The sequence below is a fragment of the Eubalaena glacialis genome, chromosome 1 (assembly GCF_028564815.1).
Source record: "Eubalaena glacialis isolate mEubGla1 chromosome 1, mEubGla1.1.hap2.+ XY, whole genome shotgun sequence".
Classification (NCBI taxonomy): Eukaryota; Metazoa; Chordata; class Mammalia; order Artiodactyla; family Balaenidae; genus Eubalaena; species Eubalaena glacialis.
Window position 1 is genome coordinate 87,838,169 of NC_083716.1, and position 27,772 is coordinate 87,865,940.

A 27,772-nucleotide genomic window follows, 5' to 3' on the forward strand; every position below is an offset into this window, starting at 1 on the left:
TGTGCATACGTGTGGGAGTTTCTCAAGATATATAACCAGAAGTTAAACAGCTGAGTCGTCTGCCTCTTTTATAGCGTAAGATTCAAAGAAGGATTCATGGCATTTATCCACTTTTAAATTCCCTTTTCACTTAAAAATGTTCACAATAAAATAATAATTGCTAATATCTCTTACCTATTAAAATACATATTAGGAACATGTTAAGAAACTTTACTTAGGTATGTATTGGATTTACTGAATGTTTACCATGGGCCAAGTACTTTGCTCAGTGCTGTGGATGAACACGACCAAGAATGAAACAGTATAGTTCCTGAACTTAAGTAGCAGAAAAGGCAGATCAAGGAGACATAAAGACGCAGATAATAATAAAGTATGACTCAGTGTGGGCGTGATAAGGGAGGTGCAGGACACTGTGACACACTTTACGTGGTACAAGAGGATAAGGGAAGGGAGCTCTGGGAGCCTGAGAATGAAGAAGCAGCAACTGTGAGGAGGGGATAAAAGCCAGGGCGGGGACGGAGGAAAGAATATACACAAAGGCCAAAAGTCAGGAGCGTGGCGTTAAGGGAACTTGAAGGAATTCAGTCTGGCTGGAGAAAAAGTGAGGTTAAATATGGAGGGGCAAGGAAGTTAATGAGGAAAAGGAATTGGCCACTGAAGTGAGGCGGGTCTGATTTGCGTTTTAGAAGGCTCACTGGTGGCGGTGAGGGGCTCAGTTAGGGGAGCGAGGCTGGATGCAAGGCACCCGGGTAGGATGCTGCTGCAGTATTGCAGGTGATGAGTGGGGACAACAGGGGTCAGGGGAGTGAATTACCACTGAAGGTCTCTGTCACAGAGAAGACCACATCTTCAAGACCTTTGAGACTGGGTACCTAAGAGAACAGTAATCTCATTACTACACAAAGGAAGCAGAAGGAGGGAAGGCAGAGGGGGAGTGAGGAGGAGGCCCTGACTTCAGTGGCTGGTTGGAAAGTGTTGCCAAGATAAGTACATCAAGCCCCTTTTTAAAACTTGTCAACAAGATCCAAATCCCTAGCCTGGCAGTCAAGGACCACGCAAGGATACACAGACTGCCATATCCATCTGCGTATCCCAGCGCTCTAACACTCTTCCCAGCACACAGCAGACATTTAATATGTTTGCTGGAAGGAAATTCTAACATTGAAACTCAGAAAAATTTCCCCCAAGACAAGCTCTTAAACTGTATTTTTTTTCCAGTGAACAATTTGCCTTTGGGGAACACCTATGACATACCTTTTATTCATTCCCAATTCAGCCTGATAACAGTAGAAGTAAGCTGCTCACGGATAGAATTTGGGCATATGGTATCTTGGCTTCATGCAGAGAAGTATATACACTAGCTCAAGAAATGTTTATGCATATGTATTCAAACCACATCTTTTCATTCCCTCTTTTGCCCTTTCCTCTGCCCTTAGGTTGGCTATAGGCCTTCAGTATTACAGTCAATGTGAAAGTCTAGTGACATAAAGGAGAGCCATACTACATAAGTCAAGGTAATTTTACATGGGAGAAGGACTCAGCTATGTCATAATCCCATGTTTCCATGACGTACACTGGAATAAGCAAATGGACTCTTTATTTAGCAAAGCACTACTGCCTACTGAAAAAGAATTCTATTTTAGAATCACAAATATATGAGGTATAAAAATTCCTTCCTGGACAATTACATGGCTTTGTAAAGGTTATCAATAACCTGCAATGTTGTATTTTAGCCCAGACATTTGTTGCCAAGTACAAGAGAAGAATTTAACCTATTATACACCTCAGACAACCGGAATAAACCTTGAGTCATCAAAATGCTCAAGCATTACAAAACTATCTTTTAAGAAGTAAGTACTGCCTAATACTTACTTACTATGCGTGAAGCATAGTCCCATGCCCTGAACTTGGGGTCTTCAGTGACTGCTGACAGTCAGCTGTCACCAGGAACTCACTTTACAACTATCTGCCTTCCAGTTAGGTGTTTCTGCTTCTCCTACTTCACACTTTGTATGTGGTTAATATATATGCAGCTTCAGCACATTTAACATTCAGGTTTATTGTTCTTCTTCTTCTTAAAATACATAAACCAACCAGAGCTTCACTCATCATATTAAGAAATTCAAAAATTACACAATTTCCCAGCTTCTCCAACAAAGCAATGCCTTGGAGATAAAAGAGCAGGGGGAAAGGAGGAGGGACCTGCATTAAAGCAGCTTTAAAAGACCTAACTAAAAACATGTAGCCCTCATTTAAATTCTGATTGGCACCAACCAACTGGAAGAAGACATCTTTGAGGCAAACTGTGACATTTGGGTATGGAGTATCACACGGTATCAAGGAATTACTTATTTTTTTAAGATAATGATGGCAAGAAAGATATTTTAAAAATTCCTACCAGTTAGAGATGCATATTGAAGCATTTAAAGGTAAAATGACGGGAGTCTAGGTTTTAAGTTAAAACACTGTAGTTTAAAAAAATGATAATGGGAAAAAGAAATGAACAAAATGACAAAATACTGACAATTATTGAAGCTGGTTAATGCATACTAAGGGTTTAGTATGCCACTCTCTCTCCTTTTTAAAAAATTTTTTTACGTTTGAAAATTCCTCTAATTAAAGCTTGTTTGTTTTCCAATTATATGTTTTGAGTACAGTTCTGTTTCGTTTTGTTTTGCCTGGAAGGAAAGAATCAACAAGTCTGAAAATATTTTAACATAATGCTGACAGTGGTTGTTGACTCAAGATTTCCCACAATCTCCATAAGTGTGAGCACATTATGCAATTAATATATATCACTCACCTTTTCCTTTGTCCTCAACTCATCAAACATTTGTTGAATTTCCAGCTTCCAGTCATCTTGCATGGAATGAAAAGATTCTTGAGGCATTTCAGTCATAACTGCCTTTTCAATTGCAGTCAGCTGTTCAAGAATTAAGGCAAATGACGGACGAATATGAGGGTCCTGTTGCCAGCATTCTAAAATAAACAAGAATCACAGCAAGTCCATTTCTCAGTGTAGTTCAGATTATCAGCCCATGTTGACTGTGTCTGCTGAAGATTTTAAACATCAATTGATAATGATTTTGCAAATTTTATTTTATACAGTGTCCGTGTCAGCAGCCTGTGTAATAATTACTATTAGACGACGCTCTTGTATTCTGCATTATTTGACATTAGTATGTGGATGTGTGTTTTCTCTGCCTTACCATGTACCATGAACTCTGTCCGCCTAAGCTGCCCTGGCCACATGACTTACAGAGTTCTATAACTCAACTCAAGAAAACCAAAGTCTCTAAAATGTCACAGTCACAAGAGAGGTTCTAAGAAATAGTCTAATAAGTAAGGTAACTTGCTGCTTACAAAAAGAGTTACTTAACAATTTTTAAAAGATAAGATCAAAATAGATAAGGTCATAACTGGCAAAACCATGCCAGTTAAGACTGTAAAACATTTTTGATCATTAGGTAGAATTAAAAATAGCACATATGGAGCCAATTCAATATTGTCGTTGAACTCTGCTAGTGTATTTGATGAAAAGTTTATTACCATTCAACTAAGTTTTGTATAAATGAGTCACTATTAAAGGGGATTGTTTTTAAGTTACTTAGTTCATCAAAACTTTACCTGACATCTTAGATCAAAGACATGGTTTCTAATTCTTAAAATAGTATAATCTAAAATCGACTGAAAATTAGAATCACAGAAAATACCTTTTTGGTTAAAAAAATATACAGATATTCTAATGAGCAATTCCCCTCACCCCCACAGACACACAAAAACAGAGATGCCCAAATACCTTTCATGAGCTTGGCAAACGGCTCAGGGCAGGTGGAAGGAATGGGCAAAGTGAGCTTATTGACTGCCACCCCGTAGGCCACAGCAAGACCGTCAATGCCACGATAGGGGACCTCTCCCGTGAGCAGTTCCCACAGCACCACTCCGTAGCTGGAAAGCAGAGTTTTCATAAAGTTAAACGGGGTCTTTTCCTCATGACACAATTGGTGGGAGAAACGTATCAGTGCCTTCATCCAGCTCCTAATGAGAATCTTCTCTTCCAACAAAGCCCATATGGACTCTTATCCCAACATGAGGGGCGGGTTCTTCCAGTTAACATTCCAAACACATGCAAATACACTCCTTCCCGAAATCGGTTATGCCTTCATTATAGGACCTGAAACTACTTAACGGATAGGAAAGCTTAGGAGCAGTGCACGACTGAATTAAACAGGGTCCAGAAGCAGGACACACTTGAAGAGCAATGCGGTTGTTCTGACGTTTGTCTTTCCGTCTCATTTTATCCACACCTATTGAGGATCTTCAGGACACTGAAGATTCCAGCCCCACATGACTCACCACAGGACTGAAGTCGAATCATGCTACTTTTTTTTTTTAAGATTTTTTGATGTGGACCATTTTTAAAGTCTTTATTGAGTTTGTTACAGTATTGCTTCTGTTTTATGTTTCGGTTTTTTGGCCTCGAGGCATGTGGGAATCTTAGCTCCGCGACCAGGGATCGAACCTGCACCCCCTGCATTGGAAGGCCAAGTCTTAACCACCGGACCTAACCACCGGACCGCCAGGGAAGTCCCATGCTAACTGTTTTAAAATAGGTTTTTGAAATTGTTTCTTTCTGCCTCTCCCTTTATATTTAGGAGATGTGTTACTAATGTTTCCACCTAATGCCTAATAGTAAGGGACAAAGAAATCCTGTGGGTTTTCCTGAGCCTGCTGGGAGGACATAACAGGTCTTCTTTGTAATGGAGGAAGGTGAAGTGAAAGGAGAATAAACAAAGAACAACTGCAGCTGCCATGCTCTCCAAAGCATCAGCAGATGTGATGCAGGTTCACTGCTGCTTCAGTTTAAGGGCAAATGCAATTACACACAAGAACGAGAAAACACACAGTAGAAGGATCTCTAAGTGAACTTTTAAAATGAAGCTAAAGGACCAAATTTCAGTATACACCTATACTAGAGCCTCTCAGACACCCCAGTTCAAGGTAGTACAGAGGAGCACAGAAATAAGCCTTGTACATCATATACATTTATTCTCTTCTACAAAACCAGTCAGAACCTTAGGTTTCCTTTATCTTCTTCAAAACACAAAGTGCACTCAAATTATCTTTTGACGTAAAGCATCAGTCACTCCTGACACTCACTTGACTTTAAATTAAAACACATAAGCATATAAGGAACAGTCATATTTGCTTTATTTTTAAGTTCTATTAACATAACTAGTATGGTCCTATTTACTTTTCTGATCTTTTAAAACTTCATTCGCTTTAAGTTAAAAAAAGAGTTTGAAATTTAAAGAAGTAACTTAATTCTCATTTTTTCTGTTTGCTGCTTATACATAATATCTGAGCATAGTTTTAAAGACAGCAGACAGAAGGCAGTAAAATACGCCTAAGGAAAGGCAAAACAGCTCAGAATAACACCAAAAAAACAAAAAAACCCACATCATTTAAATTTGTTTTGGAACTGATTTGAGTCTCATTTGATTATCTCCCGATCTTAAGAGATGTGGGGATTCACAGCATCACAAATACAATAAGCCCTCCATGAAGAAGACCCGGCCTGCAACGAGCGCCTCTGGAGCCCAGGTGGTCATCCTGGCCATGATCACTTCATTTTCAGACCTCTCCATTAGTGCCTAATGGACTCTACAGTATATACTGAAAACATTCAGAAAAGGAAGGCAGAAACAAGAGAACGTGCCCTGCATTCAAAGGGGCCTCAGGGATCCTTCCCACTGATGTTCCACGGCCCTAAGCAGGGGCGTTTCCATCCTGAGGTCCCTGAGCCCGGGGCTCCCTCTCCAGCAGGGGGCGTAGCAGGGCATCACTGAAAGACAACTGGACCTAGAAGCAGCACACCTGAGGCAGCACACCTGAGGCTGAGCTGTGGGACCACTACTACCTGTTGCCTATGTCTCCACTCACACGGCCTTGAAGCTGATCTTGAATCATTGATAAAGTATCAGTGACATTTCCTCTGCCATCTCAAAGCACTGTTTTATGTTTTGTTAAAAAAGGAATACATAATGCAGTACCTGTAAATTATATAATGCTGTAACTATTAGCAATTAAGGTGCAACCAGGATTTTTCAAAGACTATCTGCTTAGTTTCTTGAAAATTATCTATGTTATGGTGCATTAGCGAGACACATTCTTAATTTCAAGAGTAAGTAAACTGAACTCATAGATCAATCAACAAAAATCATCTCAGTGCAGTGGACCAAAAAATTATTAGAATAACTGAAAATTGAATAAATTCAAAGAAGCTTCCTTGCTATTCTCATTAGCAAATAACAAAATTAAAACCAACAATAATAACATAACTTTGCTTCTTGGAAGTTTCAGAGAATGGATAATTCAGGATAGGTCATTTTTCCAGAGAGAGGTATTCTGGTAAAAACCAATGTGAAAAAAAAGGGAGCTATTCCGATGGGACAATTTTTAAAGTGTAATGCATATTTTTCTGCTCTCTGAAACTGGGTGGGATATAATATAAAAAGCCCTCTCCTGGGGACTTTCCTGGTGGTGCAGTGTTTAAGAATCCGCCTGCCAATGCAGGGGACACGGGTTTGAGCCCTGGTCCGGGAAGATCCCACATGCCACGGAGCGAATAAGCCCGTGCTCCACGACTACTGAGCCTGTGCTCTAGAGCCCGCAAGCCACAGCTACTGAAGCCTGTGTGCCTAGGGCCCGTGCTCCGCAACTGCAATGAGAAGCCCGCACACTGCAACGAAGAGTAGCCCCCGCTCACCGCAACTAGAGAAAGCCCGTGCACAGCAACGAAGACCCAACGCAGCCAAAAATAAATAAATAAATAAATAAATTTATTTAAAAAAAAAAAAGCCCTCTTCTGAGAATACAAGTAGCCTAATGATTAAGGGCTGTGGTAGCAGGAAAACGGCTCTTAGGCCAGGGACCAGAGTCTGCTACTCACTAGTTTTACAACCCTGAGGAAATTTCTAAACCTCTCAGTGCCTTGGGTACGTACTCTGTGAAACTGGGGTAATCACGGGAGACACTGTAAACGTTCAATGACAGCATCTGTCAAAGTTACCTCGTAGGGTAGTAACTGGTATGGAGGAAGTGGGGCAAGAGAGGATGATCACCAAATACACCAGTATATATAGCAGCCCACAACACCACAGACCAGGGCCATGCTTCTTGAATGCAATTATTTCTATGGGAATATTACGAAGGAGGTTCTAAAGCAAAGGCATGTGCAGTTCAGAGGGACAGCCTTCCCTGCCTTCTGCATCCTGACATCTAGGACTCTGCTGTGCTTTAATATATCCATGCGTTCTGGAGATGTGTGTGGACATCTGGCTCCACAAACCAGGTGGTTCTGGAGGCCAGTAGATTCCAGTCCTTTTCATAGCGTTTCAGGCTTTCATTTGCTCCTGCCGCCCACTCTGTTCTCAGCTGCCTTTTTTTTTTTTTTACCAGCTTAGCACCCCTCTCCCCTCTTCTGCTTAGATGCTTCTACTGAAAATCAGATAACCGAGCTCATATAATCGAGAAATAGGAATGAACAGACTTTGAGGGAAGACCTCTCCATGAGTGTTTGGACGTCAAGACCCATATTTTGGCTGATTTTAGAAATCTTTTTTTTCTTACTTTTGATTCTACGTTTACAGTAGGTGAGGTCGCTCTAAAGCATTGATATAGATTGTACAGCGTTTGTATAGCTTATAATTACATAGTTTATTTTAAAAGGCACACATAGTAAGATGGTTACAGTCTTAAGTAATTATTCAGAATGTAAAATTGATTTATATTCTATTAGTCTTCAGAGTCCTGAGGTATATAATTTCTTAAAATAATTACCTGTTTCGCTTAAGTATTTTGGCATTACATGGTTAGAAAATTATTGTGATTAAGTCAAGGAAAACACATCTAATATTTTATAAAGACACATGTGCTCAGTCTCCACCAGCAGAGTATAAGTCATTAAGTAAGGGGTGAGGCTCAAGCTTCTGTGTTTTTCAAAACAGCCCTAAGACACTATAGAACCCCTGGCACAGGTGATAAATTTCTTAACAGTCATAAGTAGAACAATTAAATTAGAAGCCTGTATTTATACACTGCTGGTGGGAATGAGAACTGGTGGAAAACAGTCTGGCAGTTCCTCAAATGATTAACCATATAATTACCATGCGGCCCAGCAATTTCACTCCCAGGTAGAAACCCAACAGAAATGAAAACTCATGTCCTCACAAAAACTTCTTCATAAATGTTCAGAGCAGCATTATTCAGAATTAGCCAAAAAGTGGAAACAACCCACATGCCATCGACTGATAAACGAATAAGCAAAATGTGGTATTATCCACCCAATGGAATATTATTCCACAATACATAAGAATGAAATTCTGATACATTCTATGACATGAACCTTGAAAATATGCTAATTGAAAAGCCAGTCGCAGAGGACCGCATATTATTTGATTCCATTTATATGAAATGTCCAGAAAAAGCAAATCTAAAGATACAAAATGTAGATTAGTGATTGCCTTGGCTGGGAGGGATGGAGTGTTGGGGTGATGGCTGAGGGGTATAGGGTTTCTTCTTTGGATTATGAAAATGTTTTAAACTGACTGTGCTGATGAAGGTAAAAGCCATGGAACTGTAGAGTTTAATGGGTGAATTGTACGATGTGTGAATTGTATCTCAATAAAGCCGTTAAAAAAAACAACAAAAGAAAAATCCTGGAATTTTAATACTAGTCACACAGCATTTTATGAGCATTAAATGAAGGCAAGTAAGCTCCTGGTGCATTGTAACTATAAACAGAGTGACTTTTCTCTGTTGTTCTGGTATGGATGGTGTCTTTACCCCCTAATGAGACACTGCCGAATGGAAAATCCAGCTAACCTGGGATTCCATTTTAGTTCAGCTCTCCATCCTCAAACCAGAAGCTTTAATCTTTAGACAATGCAATCCATAAAATGAAGGAGGTGATCTAAATTTTTTTCTCAAACTCCTTCCATGCTAATATTCTGTCTGTGAGTCATGAGGAATCAAAACTTTTGCTTAAAGTGAAATTTGTGTTTATTTACCAACAGGCCTTACAAAACGGCATTACTGTTTACTCAAGTTATAACCAGTTTTAATCAAACCTCAGATTTAACAAGTTTCTCTTATCAAATGGAAGTCATAGGACAATCAAAATCTCAAGTTACCCATTCTGTTGTGATTACAACAATCTTGATCAAAACCACAAAACCTTCTTCAAAAAGGCCCATACAGATCTTCCTCAACTTACAATGGGGTTATGTCTGGATAAATCCTTCGTAAGTTGAAAATATCGTAAGCTGAAAATGCATTTGATGCACCTAAACTACTGAAGCTTAGCCTGGTCTTTCTTAAAAGTGCTCAGAACACTTACATTAGCCTACAGTTGGGCAAAATCATCTAACACAAAGCCTATTTTATAATAAAGTGTTGAATATCTCATGGAATTGATTGCATACGATACCAAAAGTGAAAAACAGAATGGCTGTCTGGGTCCAAAATGGTTGTAAGCGTATCAGTTGTTTCCCCTCGTGATGGCGGGGCTCACCGGGAGCTGCAGCTCACTGCCTCTGCCCAGCCTCACAAGACAGGACTGGTCCACGTATCACTAGCCTGGGAAAGATCCCAATGCCAAATCCCAAGTACGGTTTCTAGAGAATGCATATTGCTTTTGTGCCATTGTAACGTCAAAAAAAACCTGTTAAGTTAAACCACTGCAAACTGGGGACCATCTGTACTACTGGTTATGCTCAGAATTACTGAATACTTGGGGACTCACATTTAAAGGACGTGTAGCAACCAGTTTCTGCAGACACCTGCAAAAACAAAATGCGTGGTGCTTACTCACCTCCAGATGTCGCTTCCCTTGGAGAACAAAGAGGACTTGATGACTTCTGGGGCCATCCAGGCATAGGTGCCTGCTGCGCTCATCCTGGTGGTCCTGTGCCACTCTCTCGCTAACCCAAAGTCTGTAATCTTCAACGTCTTATTGCAGACGTCATCATGCTCTATCTTCTCCAGTAGCAATACTAGAGAAGAAAATCAAAGGTGGAATACTTTCATATTTTTATAATTTTTCAGTTACAATTTTTCTTTGGCTTTTAAAACACAATCTTCACTGCAGTTGGCAGAGTACTGAGAATGAACTTGCATTTTACCATTTTATCTTACTTACATCTTGTTTTTCATAACCTTTAGTGGGTCGTTTGTGCCTAAAGTTACAAGTTTAAAAAAAATCCACAGACACAGTACAGCTTTAGCACTCTTTATGAGAAAGTAAATGATTTCTAGGGGCAAGAAACATTTACTGAGATATCACAGGTAGAATCAGAAGTCTGTGAAAGTTTACCTGATAGGAAGAAAATATTTACATTGTTTTTCTTCCAAGAAATTAGGTCCTGATCTAAATGCAGTCTTTTCTACTGAATGTTTCGGAGAATACTGCAAATAGACGGCATGTTACCATAAATCATTATTATTGAAGATTATCTTATGTTAAATTTGCAAGTTGCTTATAGATATGTTAACTCATGAAGATATTTTATGAGATATGATTGCTTTACCAAAGACTGAAATACAGCAAAAAGTAAAAACTTCAGAGAAACATTATCCAGTTGCTGGTTTCCCCAGCCCCCAGCCTCCTGACAAAATACAGAATGCACAAGAGCAGCTTTCAGGAACCGAGCTGATGCCGGGACTGCCCTGAACTCTCTGTGCAGCAGGAGCTAAAACAACGGAGCTTCCCATCACTGCCCACCTGCCCCTCCCTTGCCGGTGCCTTGGGTTCCGCTCTCCCCTGGTTGACTTCTCTGCCTATAACCAAGCAGAAATGTCTCCCCGGTTTTCCACGAGGCTCTAATGCAGCTCCATATCCACGCTACTCCTTCCCATTTGCTACAAAAGGAATGGTTTAAACCTACTGTTTTTTCTAACTTATCTCCTCACTCCTTCCTTGAAACTCAGCCTTCCAACCTGCAGCCCAGTTGTTCTAGTTCAACCGAATGCCCCGCAGATGGCCCGTCTCCACTTCCCTGCCACCACGTGACTTCTGGCTTCACTGTCCCAAACCTGAATTACAATCGTTCTCACTGGAGTGGGTGCTGCCCCTCTCTCCTCTCTCACCCACACGCCACCCCGAGCAGATTCATCTTCCTATAGTGTCGTGGCATCCTTTTATTTTTTTAAACCTCTCATGAATAAACTACCGATACATGTCACAACAGGGATGAATCTGAAAACCATTCCACTAAGAGAAAGAAGCCACACATGAGAGGTTATGTACTATGATCCCGTATGACATCCTGGAAGAGGGACAGAAATCAGACCAGCGGTTTCTGGAGGCTAAGGCGAAAGGTCTGACGGCAGCGCTACATGGGAGAGCTTTTCCGGGTGATGCAAATTCCCTCTTGGTGGTGGTGGTTACAGGATTATATACATTTGTCAAAGCTCATCAAACTGAACGCCCTCAGGGGGTGAATTTTTATATAAATTATACCTCAATAAACCTGCATTAAAAAAAAAAATTCTGGGCTTCCTTGGTGGCGCAGTGGTTGAGAATCTGCCTGCCAATGCAGGGGACATGGGTTCGAGCCCTGGTCTGGGAAGATCCCACGTGCCACGGAGCAATTAAGCCCGTGAGCCACAACTACTGAGCCTGCGTGTCTGGAGCCTGTGCTCCGCAACAAGAGAGGCCGCGACAGTGAGAGGCCCGCGCACTGCGATTAAGAGTGGCCCCCGCTCGCCGCAACTAGAGAAAGCCCTCGCACAGAAACGAAGACCCAACACAGCCAAAAATAAATAAATAAATAAATAAATTTATTAAAAAAAAAAAAATTCCATGGTTCCCCATAACTCAGGGAGAACGTCCACACTCCAAAACCTGGGCAATCACAGCCCCTAGATTCGCACAGCAACCTACACTTCAAACCACGCCCCGTGCCTCTATGGACGAGCTTGCTCTGCTCAAGGCAGGCCGGCTGCTCATCCAGCCCAGATGATACCTGCTCAGCGACACCTTCCAAATACCCCCAAGCCAGGGACCATCACCTCCTCCACACTCCCGTGAGCTCTGTGTTTCTGTGACAGTCCTACGAGGCACCAGGTACCAGACTGTGTGCTTTCATCAGACTCCTCCACTGCTGTTAGCTCTGAGACAGTGAGTACATAAGTGTGAAACAGGGAGCGTACAAGTGAGGGAGAGAGAGTGTGTGTGTGTGGGCAGTGAGATGGCAGGGAGAGGAAGACAATGGTGAGAACCTCGTGCAATTCACGCTCACCCGCGCGCACCCACTCTGTGTCGTGTCTGATTCGGCGCAGGTGCTTAGTGTTTGCAGGTGAAATTAACAAAAGGGGCCCATTCTTATGTTTGTCCTTTGCCCGTGCCACTTCCCATCTAATAGAAATAAGAACCAAGTCCTAAGAGTCACTAGCCATCGTCAGTATTCACTATATTCCTTATACTTTACAAGTGCTATTTCATTCAATCCTCACAAAAATCCCGAGAGATAGGTCTTCATTATCAGAGGATAATCAGTACTGAAAAAAATTCAGCAACACTGAATCCAATAGAACAGTAATCCAAACTTCAGAGTTCATAGAATATATGTCTGTGGGGGGGGGGAGTTGTTATTCAGGTTTCACCTTGAAAAATAACAGAAAAATCAGTTTATTTTATTCTTTATTTAACAGCATTTTTGTCATCGTTGTAACTATGCACTAACTCTTAGAAGGACAAAAACGAACAAGTGTGGGAGGTTTCTTAAACTAAATTATCCAGAAAAAATTGGAGACTAGCATAAGACACTCTTCATGTTTGATCTGCAGAATGTGATCTTATGGGGGACCACTTGCCCAAATGTTATAGGAATAATGAGCATTGACTGAGCACATTCTGTCTGTCAGGTACACTTACAGGTATCTTAATCAGATAATCCCCACCACAATGCTATAGGTGGATATCATTAATCATCTGTACTTGACAGATAAGGAAACTGGGACACAGAGATGTTGAGTAATCCATCCAAGGTCACGCAGCTGAGGAGCAGTGCCACTCAAGCAGTCTGACCCCTGGGCCCATGGTCCTAACTACTGCCTGCACTGCTCAGTTGACAGCTTTTATCAATTTTTCACAAGCGATTTCTTTATCCTTCGGAAATCTCTCTGTATGCAGGTGCCCATTCTCCTCCTTTCTGATTTCCTGCCATTGGATAGTTATCATCTGATCTAAGTAGAGGCGCTGTGGCATAGTGATGGAAGCATGCACTCCAGGGCCAGACTGCTCGGTTTGGACTCTGTGCTTCTGCTTCCTTGCCTGTCATGGGAATTATGACAGTACATACATCATAATGTTGTAGAGAGGAGGAAATGAATACATGTAAAGTGCTCAGAACAAGGGCTGAGACACAGTAAGCATTTCGAAAGGATGACACATACATATACCTACACACACCTTTTATTGATGGGTTTGAAAGTGTGTTTAGCAAACCTTCAAAATCACTTTCACGGATGTCAGGAAACCCTATCACTTTGCAAGGCCTGAAATTTCACTTTGCAATAGATTCACATTCGTATCATCAATTTAGACAGTCACAGAAGTCACAGAGTTAATGCAACTGGAGAGAACCAACATGAGACAGCTGAGTGGGGACTTATTATATAAGTCGCCAATACTGAATAAATACTGTTGTGTTGTGATATTCCTTTCCCCAAGCGATCTTCTAACTGTAAGATTTGGAGAGGAAGCACCACCTTCTATCCCCCAATCACCTAACGCAGTACCTTCTACATCAAATGGCCAATGGAATAGTTTCTATTAACGATAATTATCACCAGTTCTAATAAGATTATTGCCTACCATTTATTAATCCTCTTCTATGTAGAGTTGTTTCCACTGACATAATATCTCATTGGATCCTCATGCCATTGTATGAAATGGAAATTACAGTCTCCAGTTCACAGTTCAGAAATGTTATCCCAGATAATACGGCTACAATACAGGGCCACGCTTCAGATCCCATCTGCATGACTATCTTTCCAGTCTTCTGTGCTACATATAAAGCTATCAGTTATAAAAAGGGGGCAGAACAACCAGAAATTTCATTTTGTTAATTTTTGAATTTTCCTTCCTTCCATTCAGTTTAAGGAATATTTATTTCTCAGTCCCGATTCCTCATGAATATCAAGAAAAATAAATATCTAATCCTTTAAAACCCTATATACTTAAGCCACAGAAACAAAAAATAACAGATAGATTAATTATCAGATTTATTATAGATTAATTATAGATTAATCATCAGCTGTATTACATTTTTCCGCCTTATAATACATTCTAATTTCACTTTTAAACAATGATATCCTTACCACCAAAAAAGACTCCAAATTAATGATCAAGATGGCTTGCAGTTCTATAAAACTTTGTTTTCCAAGACACTTTCCCATACATTATCTCCTCCTTCTGAAAAACATCCAAATTAGGAAGGCATGAGGAAGCACTGATTAAAATGGGCATTAAAACCATGCTATGTCCCCAGGCCCCAAGTAAGGCCTGGCAGCCCTTAAGGAGCAAAAAGCTCAGAAAGGCAACTCTAAAATAAATACAAATGGAACTCCAAGTGAGAACTAAAAGCTAAATATTTTAAATTGATCGCACTTCTCAAGCAATGCCATGGCAGAATGCAGTATTAGCAGCCTTTGCATCGCGGGCTTTAAAACACCTGCCCTCACCCCGGAGTCCAAAGTTTCCACGGGAGCTTTCAACTAACAGAAAACAAGTTAAAATAACACTCTGAACGTCAAAAGTTTAGAGTTCCATGAAAGGCCCATTGTTCTGGATTCTATTTCAGAGGTGTTCAGCAGAATTCCTCAAATTCCTTATCTTTGGGGCAAAGTGACCGAAACCAGAAATAGCCAGTGTCCCGACAGGTCACGTGACCGGGCACCTGGCCAGGTTTCAGCCGAGCAGGCTGGCGGTGCTTCCGCCTCCTGACCTCACCAGGAAGAGGACCCCCGGGAAGGACCATGCACAGAGGGGCACATCCACCCTCTGGGCCACAGAAATGGTCAATTCTCGTTAGCGATCTAGTGACCAGCGCTTCAGCCTCCGGCTTGTACCAAGTCCGTAAAGATTTTTGACCCCCGTTAGCCCCATTCTTTAACAATCAGCCTCTACAACTTGGGTTCTGTCTACTTATTCAACCATGAGGCACTCGATTTTTCCGGCTCCTTTGAAGTTTCACTTTGGAATTTTCCGAATTATAGTATATAATGTATATTTTTAAAAGCAATTACAATGTGTCCATTCTATTTCCTCAACATTTATGGGAGTGCTGGTCCAAATTCCATTTGAGACAAATAGGTTCATTTTAATTAACCTTTAACTAGGAATATGTTATCCAAAAAAAAAAAAAAAAAAAGGTCGTAAGAAAGAAATCAGTTGAGAAAAGCAGCAATGTGAAAGAATATACTAACAAAACACCGAGTCTCAGTCTAAGACAGGAAGGTTACTCCGTGAATTTCAACTCTGAAAACAATCAACCATTCATTTACAGGGAAAAAAATGGTAACTGTCTGAGTTTACCAAATAGCACCGATTTTCCTCCCATTTCTTCCGTCTATTCCCGCACCTACACCACTCATTCGCTCACCAGTCTCTGGAGGCCTTCGTCCTGATCTTCAAGTCCCTTCTCAACCTCGGTCTCCATGATCTTTTCAGCTCTTCCCGGACTCTCCGAAAGAAACCCTACACTCTACGATTCTGTGCATTAAAAGCCACTTCTAAGAAACACGGCATTGCATCAGTGTCTCTGAGCTCCTGGAGCCTGTTGCGTGGACTGCCTTCCCCTTGCATCCTCCGCAAAGCCATACCTGGCCTCCATTTCCCACGGAAGCCACCGGGCACCAGCCCTGGATTCGCTGCACTGCAGCACTAACTGTGAGACGGCCTTCAAGTCCATTGGCCTTTGGAATCTCATTTTCTCCTTCTAGTAAAAACAAAACAAAACAAACAACAGAAAACAAAATGTGCAGCTTTGTCACTGTCTCCCTGTTCCAATATTATATGAACCTGTAAATATCAACACCGTGTCCCCCTGGGTGCCTTCCTCATAACCTCACTAGAAGTTCTCTGCATTTCTAACACACTTAAAGCTGTGCCACTCCCATTACTACACTTAAACACTGCCTTATCTCACTTGTGGGTCTCACTTCTCTAACTAAATTGTAAGCAACTGGAGGAAAGAATTTGCACCCAATTAACATTTGTTTAATATTGGTTTATTTCTACTGTACAGCATCTACAGTTTTTATATACTCTATAAATAGCTGTTACATGACTGAGTGACTACTGTAAGGGGAAGAATGAGAAGGAAGAAGATGAATTAGTGTCAGCCTTTTCATGTCAAGTCAGCTGCCGATTATAGAAAACCAACTCACCTGTGCCCTCCTAAAACAGTACAGACTGTTTTAGAAATAATGATAACAAAGCAGTTATTTGGATATTGAAAAATCAGCAGCGACTGACACAGTTGATCATTCTTCCCTGGATCACGTTCTTCTCTGGCTCCCAAGCATCACAACACTCCCTCGTTTTCACTCCTCTTCTAGCTGCCCCTTCTTCTGGTTCCCCCCTGTCTCCGGGGCCTCTAATCGATGGTGACCCTCCAGGACTCAGTCCCTGACCTCTGGTCTTTCCTATGAGCACTCAGTCCCCAGATAATCTCAGCCAATCTCAGGGCTTTCATGCCACAGACAAGCTGCCAACTCCCAAGCGATCGCCTCCACCCTGGTTCTCCGTCTGTTCTCAAAACTGCAGCCGTGTGATCTGCTACAATGGCGCTCAGAGCCCGGGCCTCAGCCCAAACCTCTCCAGTGGCTGACGAGACCCTGCGTGGTCTGACTCCCTTCTCCCTGGTGCCCCGTGATTCCCTTTCATGATTCTCCTGTCACACCGGCCTCCTGCTCTGGGGAGCAATTTCCCTTCCCTCTACGAGGGTTTGTCTCCCCAGATGACCCACTTTCCCACTTCTTGAGGTTTTGCTTCCTTTTCTGGAAGGCCTTCCTTAGCCATACACTCTAAGCCTTCAACTGCTCACCCCAACATTTTCACCCTCCTTTTCAACTTTTAGTTTTTCTACTGAGCACTTACCACCCTCCACCATACTACATCTTTCACCATTTACCCTTTAATGTCCATGTTGCCCACTGGCATGTAAATTCCACGAGGGGAGGAATTTGCTTCTGCTTTGCTCACCACTGACCACCCAGAGCCTGGAGTGCCCCTGGCACGTAGTACACAGTCACCAAATAACTGTGATATGAATGAATGAGTCAGCTCGCTAAACACAAGGAGAGAGACTTCTGCAAAGTCCAGAGAGATGTGGTCAGCTAAAACACAGCTTCACATCGCTCTTAACACCAAAAGCAAACGCCGCGGTACAGACCTTTTCATGGACACACACAACACACAGTTTTAATGAGAAAACTTCTTACATTTCATTGCGTTAAAATCTAGCTCTCTACTTCTGTCAGCGGAGTATTTTCAATATTTTGTCAAGGTATGGAACAAAGTAAACTGATGGGGGAGGAATCTTCCACAATATGCTACATTAACATATTAGTAAACAGAAAGTAATATAGTTGATATTATGAGTCAATATTTGCAGAAAACCTGAAACAAAATAACTCCTGAAAGTCAATTAAGCCAACAATCACTCAAACATCCTATATGCAATCAAGATACTTCCCCCAAATGGCAAGTGATTTGCTCTTTTTCAAAGAGTGTAAAAAATGTCCTAGTAATGAACTCTGGTAGTGAAACAGTTACAACGGTAACTTAGTACCTCCTGCCTTCTCCCTGACCCTCAACTTATCAACCCAAGTTACAAGTAGACCTGCCAAAGCATGCAGATGGCAGTACTCCCTAAAGGAACAAAGCTCAGGACTGTTTCCTTGTACCACTGTCTGGCCTGGATCAAGTGAGTCAGCTGAACTAAGAAGACCCTCACACCCAACCAAGATGAATAAATGTATGACAACATGGCACTATGTTTTGCAGAATGAATAATAATAAAGTCCTTGGGTTACAAAGAACTGTAGAAAACTTTTAGGTATCAAGGAGTTCACACACACACAAATTAGGAAACATTTAAAGCCCTCAGAGAGCTTCCAAACCATATGTAAAAATGAGTATAGTCACCAGCTTACATTTAGGTTGCATCTTACAGTTTATTAAATACTTTGACAAATACCAGGGGTCAGCAAACTATATCTTATGGGCCAAACGGGAGACTTGAAGAGTTGCAAAAGAGACTAGATGGTCTGCAAAGCAATCATATTTATCATCTGGACCTGCAGGGGAAAGTGTGCTGATGCCAGGCGTGTACTATCTCACTGATCCTCACATCACCCTATTCAGAAAGTCGGGGCCCATGAGCCCATGGCTGGAGAGTAGTAGAGTCAGAGCCCAAATCTCAGACGCCACAATAGCACCATTTGTCCCCCAGGTCAGTGGGACAAATGCTTGGATAATCCTTTCCCCAGAGACACAAGCCCCGAATAAGCCACCCATACCCTCACTTAGTGCCTACTGTGACCCAGCCATCCAATGTCACCAGACAGTTCACTGGATTTGGGATACAGTCTGCGGCCATGGTGGAATTTCTATACCAACCCAGAGAACCATGAGAAGGGACCCACACATCTGGTCCCTTGGACAGCAGCTTCCAAACTTGGCTCTGCACCTGAATCACCCAAAAGCTTTTAAAAAAAATATCCTGCTGCATCCCAAGCTCAGGATGGATTGATGGATGGATAGGGTGAGGTTTGTATTAAAGCAACTTAGTAAAACATTAATGGTAGAATCTAGGTGGTGAGTACGCAAGTGTTTACTTAAAAGTTCCTTCAACTCTGTATAGTCCAAGATTTTGAAAATAAAATGTTAGAAAAAAATTCATTGCTTGTTCCCAACTAAGGCAACCAAATCAGAATATCCAAAAGTGAGACAGAGAATTTTATTTTTAGAAGTTTATGGGGAGCTTTTGATGCTACATTAGGTGTGGGAGCAACTACTCTGGAGTGCCATTCTCCATCAGCAGAACTGGCCATCTAGCCTAGGGGTTCTCAAGGTATGGTCCAGGGACCCTGAGCAGCCCTAAGGTGGCGACAGATTAAATGCAGAAGCAGATGTGAATGTTCATCTGTCTTCCTTTATGTCATCAAAGTGAGCTTCAAAAGAGTAAAGCAATGCCACTCTCCTCACTAAATTTGTTTTGGAAAATAAGGGTTTCCCCCTACATTAACATGTAACAGATCTATTGTTACTTTTATATTAAATATCTTTAGATTTATCATTTTAAATTTCTAATATGGTAAATATCAATAGCTAGAACCCACATCAACAAAAGCTCTTTGGGGTTCTGATAACAAACATCTGAGAACTGGTAACCAAGGCACTCTATGAAGAAGATAAAAGCTCAAGTTCTGGGATTAGAGGCCCTGGATTCAATTCTCTGACAAGTGGAGTGACCCTGATCAAGTCAATTAATCCCTGGCTTCAGTTTCTTCATCTGCAAAATGGGGATACTTAAAGTACCTACCTCGAAAGGTCGCACTGAGGAATAAATGAGGATAAAGTTTGGACAATACCCAGCATCTAGTAAGCATTAAATAAATGTCAGCTATTGTTTCTGTAACTACTATTATTTACTTAAAGACAAAGCAATATTTGAAGAAGATGAATTTTTAAAGATAACTAAATTCATACTGATTCAGAGTCAGTTGTACAAATTTGTTTCAGGCTCCAAAATAAAACCAGCATAGTTCACCCAGCCTCACCAGGAACCCTTCTTCTGCCCCCTAAAATTCCTTCATTCCACCTTTTGGGAGCCCTTCAAGTACCACAGAGGGTTTGGAGACAGTCACACTGAAATTTCGAGTTAAAATCATCAGCCTGCCATGGTAGATCTGGTCATTATTTTCTAACTCTGGTGAATCAGAGGAAGAAAGTACCCTAAATTCGCTCATTAAACAAATAGTGATTATAAGAACTAGGCTCTGGTCATAAATGAGAAATAATTTATGCCAAACCAATGTCCAAGTATTTTATTTTCTATTTCTGCCCTGATAGCCTATGACAGATACAGTCAAAAAGCAAATTATCCCAAGCTTATATGTTTTTCTTTGTAGATGTTTGTCTTACAGCAGATCAGAGCACTTTCCTCCTCAGAACTGTCAATGGCTCGCTTTTGCTGTTAGACAGTCCACACCTCTCAGCGTGGCATTCAAGGCCATGCTGTCTGGCCACTTGTTAAACGCCTGTCTCCTTCCCAACAAAAGCCCGTCTTCCTTTCATTCTAGCCACACCTGACTCCTAACTGTTCCCTAAAAAAGCCACCTACTTTCATGTGGAATTTACCCAACTGCCTAGGAAGGGATAAAAAAATATTAAACAGATTTTCCCTGCAGGACTCCTGACAGTATCAGAAGTCAAGACTTTCCGGCTCAAGGAGGTTATAATGCTTGCCCAAGGTCACACAGCTTGCAGAGGACGACACCAGTATTCAAACCCAGGTCTGACTTCAAAGCTTCAAAGCTTCAAAGCTTCAAAGCCTCCTTCTGGTTCTGCACTATTCTGGAAAAGTTCAACCCTCACAGGCTAGTGTGGGAAAGCAGGAATTACAGACGGCCTTCTGAAACGATGGAGACTTCCCCTCTCCTCTTTCCATTCGCAAACTTTAATACACTTGACAATGACTACAAAATGATCAGAGATGTACAGTGAAAAGTGAGCATAATCCAGCACTAAATTACTGCCCCTCCTTTCAACTATAAAAAATGAAAAGTGGACTATTTATTTTTTAATATGCAAGCATAAAAATGGTAGGGGAAGATGTGGTGACCTGTTCTGATTGCTCTTCTTCCAAAAATACATCTTTAGCCAATTCTGTTTCACAAGCTGATGAGCTCTCTGTCACCTCGGGGCTCTCTGGACTGATCTCCTTGGACCCTTGAAATAGGAAGAGGCTGTGGTACGAAGCTGCACAGACAGGAGAAGGGAGAAGACGCATTTCTCTTAACTGATAATAGTGTAATTAATAGCTCCCCCAGATCACTCTTATGAGATTTTTAAGCACCTTATTTGGAGATCACATTGGCTATAATTTTCTCAAATAGTTCCTTTATTAATACTGCACTAATGAGAGAAGCTAAAACAGAATTTAGATTCCTTTTGTAGTTTGTTCTAGCAAAAGCTCTAAACTGCATTTCATAAGAAATATAACTATGTCTATTTATAGACTGCAGATGTCCTTGCAGATAATTATATAGATAATAATTATTCCCAGAGGGCTAAAAAAACCCAAAAAATTGGGATAAAAAGATGCTTAATCACTGAAATAAAAAGTACACAAATAAGCAGCTACCAAAGTCTCTGGCTCATTTTGTCATGGAACGTTTATTTTCTGCTTTAAAAAAAAAAAAGGTAGAACACAGTAAGCAACATTAGTAAGAAAGGAACAATAAATCATGCCATGCAATTTTCTTTCAGTCCTGAACTATACCAGAATAAACAAAACACTTAAGACTAAATTCTAATAATTCAAACCCTCCTTAGCAATTCACATACTGTACCATTTTCTTTTCACTCCGTCCTGGTAACTTCCCTGAAAACCATTTCCATTGCTACCGCCCTCAGTCAAGTCAGTGTCTTCTCTGGCCTGGAGAACCTCCACAGCCTTCACTCAGGCCAATTACCAGTCCATTCTCCAGAGCGTCCAGGGTAATCTTGGAGACACAGACATCCGTCACGCCCCTCCTCTGCACAAAACGCTCCAAGGCTTTGGACGGCGCTCAGAGAGGAGTGTCCACATGGAACACGGCCGGCAAGCCACCCCTACCAACCGCTACTGCACTCTCTGCCCCAGCTGTCCCACCTTCTCCCCAGTCCTCCAACAAGTGAGGCTCACTTCTGCATCATCTGCTCTTTCCCTGGATCTTTGCTCGACTCATTCCTCCTCCTCCAGCTCTCTGTGTCACTTCCCCGGAGTGGCTTCCCTTGATCACCCCATCTGACCAGCACCCTCAACCGCCACTCCTTCGCTCTCCACCCCTCACCATGCTTTCTTTGCTCGACAGCACTTCCTGATATTTGCATGACTGCCATCTATCTTCCCTATCTGACTAAGCCCTGTGCCGGCGGGGACACTGTTTGCCACCTGCTTTGCCACTGCGTCCCGGGGCCCAGAAATGCCTGGGACAGGGTGGGCCCTCAAAATCTGTTGAATAAATGAGTTCCAGCTCATGATGAGTTTTCTCTGCTCTGAGTGCATATAAAACTGGCCCTTTTCACAGTAACTCAAGGTTGCCTTGTCTTGCTCTCTAGTTGTGGTATACAGATTTAGCAAAGCGTTTTCTATTTACTTTGCATCTGGGAGTGACAGGGCCTAGCATATTTAAACAACATAAATGATGCTTAAAGCTTGCTAATGTGGCTCAACTTTCAATCTTTTGCTATCTGTTAGAGAAGGGACAAAGTTGTTTGTACCATCACAAGATCAGCTTTTATTTCAACATAAACATTGTCTCAGACTATATGACAGAAAAAAAAAGACCAATGAGAAAAGAGAAAACATACTGAGAGCCATATCTTACTTTGATAAATGTAAACATTTGCTTTAAACAATAATTTCTACTAGCTCGGGTCCAAGTAGTCGTATACTGGCTCTTTGTTACATGAGTAGACTAAAGAATAAAACTAAAATTCAATATTGATTTTTAAAACCTTGTTTACATTATCATTAACTCACTACCACCATTAGCAAATAACCAATGAAGTCAAACAAAATACACTGTAATAGAGTCTCTGCTGTACTCAAACAGTCTGAAAAAGAAGTTATGGCTTCAGGTCTTCCCTGGTGGCACAGTGGTTAATAATCCACCTGCCAATGCAGGGGACACGGGTTCGAGCCCTGGTCCGGGAAGATCCCACATGCTGCAGAGCAGCTAAGCCCGTGCGCCACAACTACTGAGCCTGTGTTCTAGAGCCCACGAGCCACAACTACTGAGCCCGCTGTGCCACAACTACTGAAGCCCGCACGCCTAGAGCCTGTGCGCCAAAACAAAGAAAAGCCACCGCAATGAGAAGCCTGCGCACCGCAACGAAGAGTGGCCCCCGCTCGCTGTAACTAGAGAAAGCCCGCGCGCACCAACGAAGACCCAACGCAGCCATAAATAAATAAATAAATAAATTCTAAAAAATTTAAAAAAAAAGAAGTTACGGCTTCATATATAAGAGGGTCCCAAAGTATCTGCATTTATTCATTGAATAAATAACACCAGAGCCAAGATAAGGCAATGTGCTAGATGCTGTGATCTGTACCTTTTAGGCCCCATTCAAAATGCTATGTTGTAGAAATTAAAAAACTATAAAAGTGGTCATATCGTAACAAACATTTGGCTAGGTGAGTGACCTAGCCAATTAAGTCTTTTTAAAAGTACGATACTTCAAGTGCAAAGATAACCCTGCCTGACAATTACAGAAATTAAAATGCTCCAGGAAGTTTGGCAACTTATTCTGAGGGTGAAAAGTCTTTCGAAAACTAAGTTGCAGCATATAATCACCTTCAGATTACATAATATCTCCCAGAGACATAGTCTACTTGTTCCACCCTACAAGTTTTTCTGGTGTCAATGAAAACTATTTAACCACGTTATTATTCCAGGGTCATATTATTTCTTTTCACTATTTAACAGTATTAGTTCTTTTAAAGTTTTTCATTTATACATTGGAACATGGGTTAATCTAGCCTCCTATGCTTTTACAAACACTAGCAAACTTGCTCTTCTTTGTGAACAGGTCATATGGACCTCAAGCATTATTACGAAACAGCCTAAGCATAATGCAAAAGTAATAGTTACAGACCCTTTAATTTTTCCATCTAAGGACAAGTCCAACCCAAATAGTTTGCCTGTGTTGGTGATTTTTTTTGTTTTTTGTTTTGGCTGCGCCCCACGTCATGTGGGATCTTAGTTCCTGGACCAGGACCAGGGATTGAACCCGTGCCCCCCTGCAGTGGAAGCTTGGAGCCTTAACCACTACACCAGAGAAGTCCCTGTGTTGGTGATTCGATGTCCTGAAACAGAGTAGGTTTGTAAAAGGCCAGGTTCCATGTCTATCACAGAACTGTGGCAACTGCGAAGAACCAGAGCAAGCAGGATGCTCCTGCTGTCCTTAAAATACCCGGTTCTGCAGGAAGCTTCTGGCAGACAAAGGCTCGCAGGACTTCACTGGGGAGAGGGCTTATGGGATCCATGGACAGGACGCTCAGAATGTGAAGTGATCTGCAATACTGAAGAACAAACTTTAAGCACCTAATGCTATTATATCTTTTATATGATGAAATTTAATAGGATTTGTGTTTAGTTCATTTGTCAGTTCCTTACTGACATCTGGAAAATGCACCCTGATTTATAAACAAAGTGAATGATATAGGCCAGGTCTTCAGGATTTCAAATACCCGCACAAGGACAATGAACTTGCTCTGAAATCCACCCCAAAGGGCACGATGGCACAAAATGGTGTTTCTGGGTCTGGAGACTATCCACCAACACTCAAGCCACCGAACCAATAATGAAAACCTACTTCATGAGCAGAGACATCTGAATGAAAACTCTTTGGAAACGTCGAAGGACACGAAGCCATATTTAAAGTGGGAAAGGAGAGACCTCAACACCGTGCTTGTAAAGCTGAAGGAAAGGGCAGTTTGATGTAGGCCACTAGGCAAGACGGGGGACCATGGGTTCCCGAGGAAGGCCTCGGTTTGCAAAGTTCTATCCAAATGAACCACTTATTTTACCCAAAGGCCAAACAGCACCGTGAGGTTTCCAGAAAGCCCCGATATTTTACAACTGTGTCTTCGGCAAGCAAGTCTGATCTGCCTTTCTAAAAAAGGCACCTGAAAGAAACTCGGCAAGGTAAGTGTACCACCTGCCCCAAAGCAAGTAACCAGGGTCCAGATGGCCTTCTGAGCCCCGGAAGGCCGGCGCAGGAGGGGCTGCCGGCGTCGGGAGGCCGACCCCCGCCTCCTTCCCCCGGGCACCTGGCTCCGCGGAGCCCGCCCAGCGCCCGCACCGAGGTGGGCTGCGCGGGGCGCGGTTGCGTCCTCCCCTGGCCCTCCCCTCCCCCACTCTGCCCTCACTTACTGTTGCTGGACTTGAGGTCCCGGTGCAGGATGGGCACGACGGCCTCCTCGTGCAGGTAGAGCATGCCCCGCGCGATCTGCACCGCCCAGTTGACCAGCACGTGCGGGGGTATGCGGCGCGCGCGGCGCGGCCCGGGCGCGCGGGGGTCCGGGGCGGCGTTGGCGGCGGCCAGCGCGCGGTTGAGCGCGCCGCCGCGGGCGAACTCGAGCACCAGGCAGAGGTGCGGCTGCCGCAGGCACACGCCGCGCAGCTCGATGATATTGGGGTGCCGCAGCATGGCGAAGAGCCGGGCCTCGCGCCGCACGCTCTCGGCCGCCGCCGCCGCGTCCTGGTCCGGGTCCCGGCGCGCCGCCTTCACCGCCACCTCCTGGCCCTGCCAGGTGGCGCGGTACACCTGCCCGAAGCCGCCGGCGCCGATGAGCTCCTGGAGCTCCAGCCTCTCGAAGTCGACGTGCACCGGCGAGCCGGGCCGCGGCGGCGGCGGCCGGGCGGGCGGCGGCGCGGGGCGGGCGGCCGGGCGGCACGGCGCCACGTAGTTGGCGGGGAAGATGCCGAGGCGCCGCTGCACCTGGCCGGCCCACCAGCCCTCGTCGCCCGACACGGCGGCGTCCTGGGACAGCACCTCCACCAGCTGGCCGCGTCGCAGGCTCAGCTCGTCCTCGCCGCGCGCCTCGTAGTCGTACAGCGCGGCCCACAGCCCCGCTCCCGCCGAGGCCGAGGCCGAGGCCGAGCCGCCGGAGGAGGCGGACGACGACGACGCGGAGCCGGCGGGGACGCCCGGCGCCGGCGACCCCGGCCTGTCAGCCGCGACCTCGGCGCCCGGCAAGGCCATGGGGGGCGACGGCGAGGGCGAGGGCCGAGCGCGGGGCGGCGGGCTCAGCCTCGGGGGCGGCCGGGGGCGCGCATCGTCCGGCAGGGTCACCGCCTGCGCCCGGGAAGGCAGGGAGGAGGAGTCGGGGCTCGGGGACGGCGGGTGTTCACGGGCCCACTACCCGGAGGCCGCGGCTTCAGCCCCCGTTCCTCCTCGGATGCCTCTGCTGCTGCAGCGGTCCCAGCGACCGCCTGGGCTGTCGCTCCATGGTGGCGCGCTGGGCCTGCGGACGGCCTGCAGCACGCTCGGCCTAGCCGCCGCCTGAGCCCGCCCACAGGGTCCGCCCCGGCCCCGCCCCCGCCCCGGCCCCGCCCCCTGGGCCAGACACCGCCTGTGCCCGCCCCCTCCGGGCCCGCCCCGCCTCGCCCCTCCCCCAGGGGCCGCCCCGCCTCCAGGGACAGCCCACCTCACCTGGGCCCACTCCGCCCCCAGGGCCCGCCCACCGCACCCGGCTCGCCCCGCCCCCAGGGCCCCAGGTCGACCCCGAGGCTCGCGCTCCGCGGCTTTGGGTGTGCCGCGCGCTTGTGTCCCGGGAGGCGGAGCCAGCCCAGGGCTGCAAGAGGTTTCGGGGAAATTGAAATTAAGCCCAAGGTCAGGCTCGGAGACTACTATTCTCCACTCTTCTCTGGAAGCCGGTGGCAGCGGGTGAAGAGGATCTGGTGTCTTAGGCGGGACGGAGAGCGGGCTGAGCGTCGCGGTGCGCCCCGGGACAGGTCCAGAACAGATGGAGAGCGGCTGCGGACCGCTCACTGGGCGGCGTGCAGCCCAGGACTGAGGGGTGACGGAGCACCGGGCAGTGAGCCGCGGGCCAGCGGGGAGCTCATCCTTGGTGGCAGATAATCCCGCGTCTGTCTTTATTGTCTGCTCAAAAGGGAAAGGACCTGTGAACCCATAGATTCGGGTGTAGAAGGCATTGGCAACCACGGAGTGCTCGAGCCCCTGGCCTTACATATTCCCTAGGGAAGGCGAATAAAGCAAGAGGGTCTGTTCACAGAAAAGTTAAGTCCTCGCCGATGTGCTGACTCTTCGTTTACCGGGTGTACGTCAACATCCTGGGAAGCAGGGCCTCCACCCTCCTCCATTTGCTCTGGGTAGCGAACGATCGCCTTTTGACAGCGTCAGAAAGTGAAGCTTTTATGTTTGGAGGCTAGGACAGTTTCAGGTCTAGGGATAGGAAGGAACTTTGGGATTTTCTTGTATGAACATGTTTTCTTCTCTGTAATTTTTGCATTCATTAATTTAGAAAAACCTTCATCTTTGAGGGTTTACTGGTGATGAGGGCTGTGGAAGGGAGTACCATAATTAGTTCTCCTGAAACAGACTGCCACTGTGAGATGTAGCCAGCCTCTCTTCCTCTGCGGCCGAAAGCAGCAGTGCCCAGCCCAGTGTCACAGGGCCTTTCCCTCTCCACCCTGTTATCCCTCCATGCTACCCCTATTTACAGTTCCTGCTACAATCGCGACAGGCCACGATATCCACACACCCGTGGATCTCTTCTCTATATTGATGGAGATGTTGGACAAAACCCTCCAGGTGTGAATACATCTAATTTAATTAATATTTATTTAGCACTTACTCTAGCCTAGTCTCTAGGTGTAAGAGACTAGGCTAAGGATTGGAGGTTACAAAGCCCCAGATCTAGAGAGTAAGAGAGAATAAGTAAGTGCCAGGACAAAAGAATAA

General features: G+C 44.2%; 1 protein-coding gene across 6 annotated transcripts in view; it reads right to left on the reverse strand.

Moving 5' to 3' along the window:
• Window positions 1-26,347, reverse strand: part of MAP3K21 (mitogen-activated protein kinase kinase kinase 21) — a 69,744-nt gene extending 43,397 nt beyond the window's left edge. For all 6 annotated transcript variants that reach the window (XM_061182419.1, XM_061182415.1, XM_061182406.1 and 3 more), the window contains exons 1-4: window positions 25,219-26,347; window positions 9,875-10,055; window positions 3,800-3,948; window positions 2,804-2,979 (exon numbers count right to left, since the gene is read on the reverse strand). In XM_061182419.1, coding sequence (XP_061038402.1) covers window positions 2,804-2,979; window positions 3,800-3,948; window positions 9,875-10,055; window positions 25,219-26,050 — 1,338 coding nt within the window. In that variant the 5' untranslated portion in view covers window positions 26,051-26,347. The remainder of the gene's footprint in view (window positions 1-2,803; window positions 2,980-3,799; window positions 3,949-9,874; window positions 10,056-25,218) is intronic.
• Between the last annotated feature and the right edge of the window lie 1,425 nt (window positions 26,348-27,772).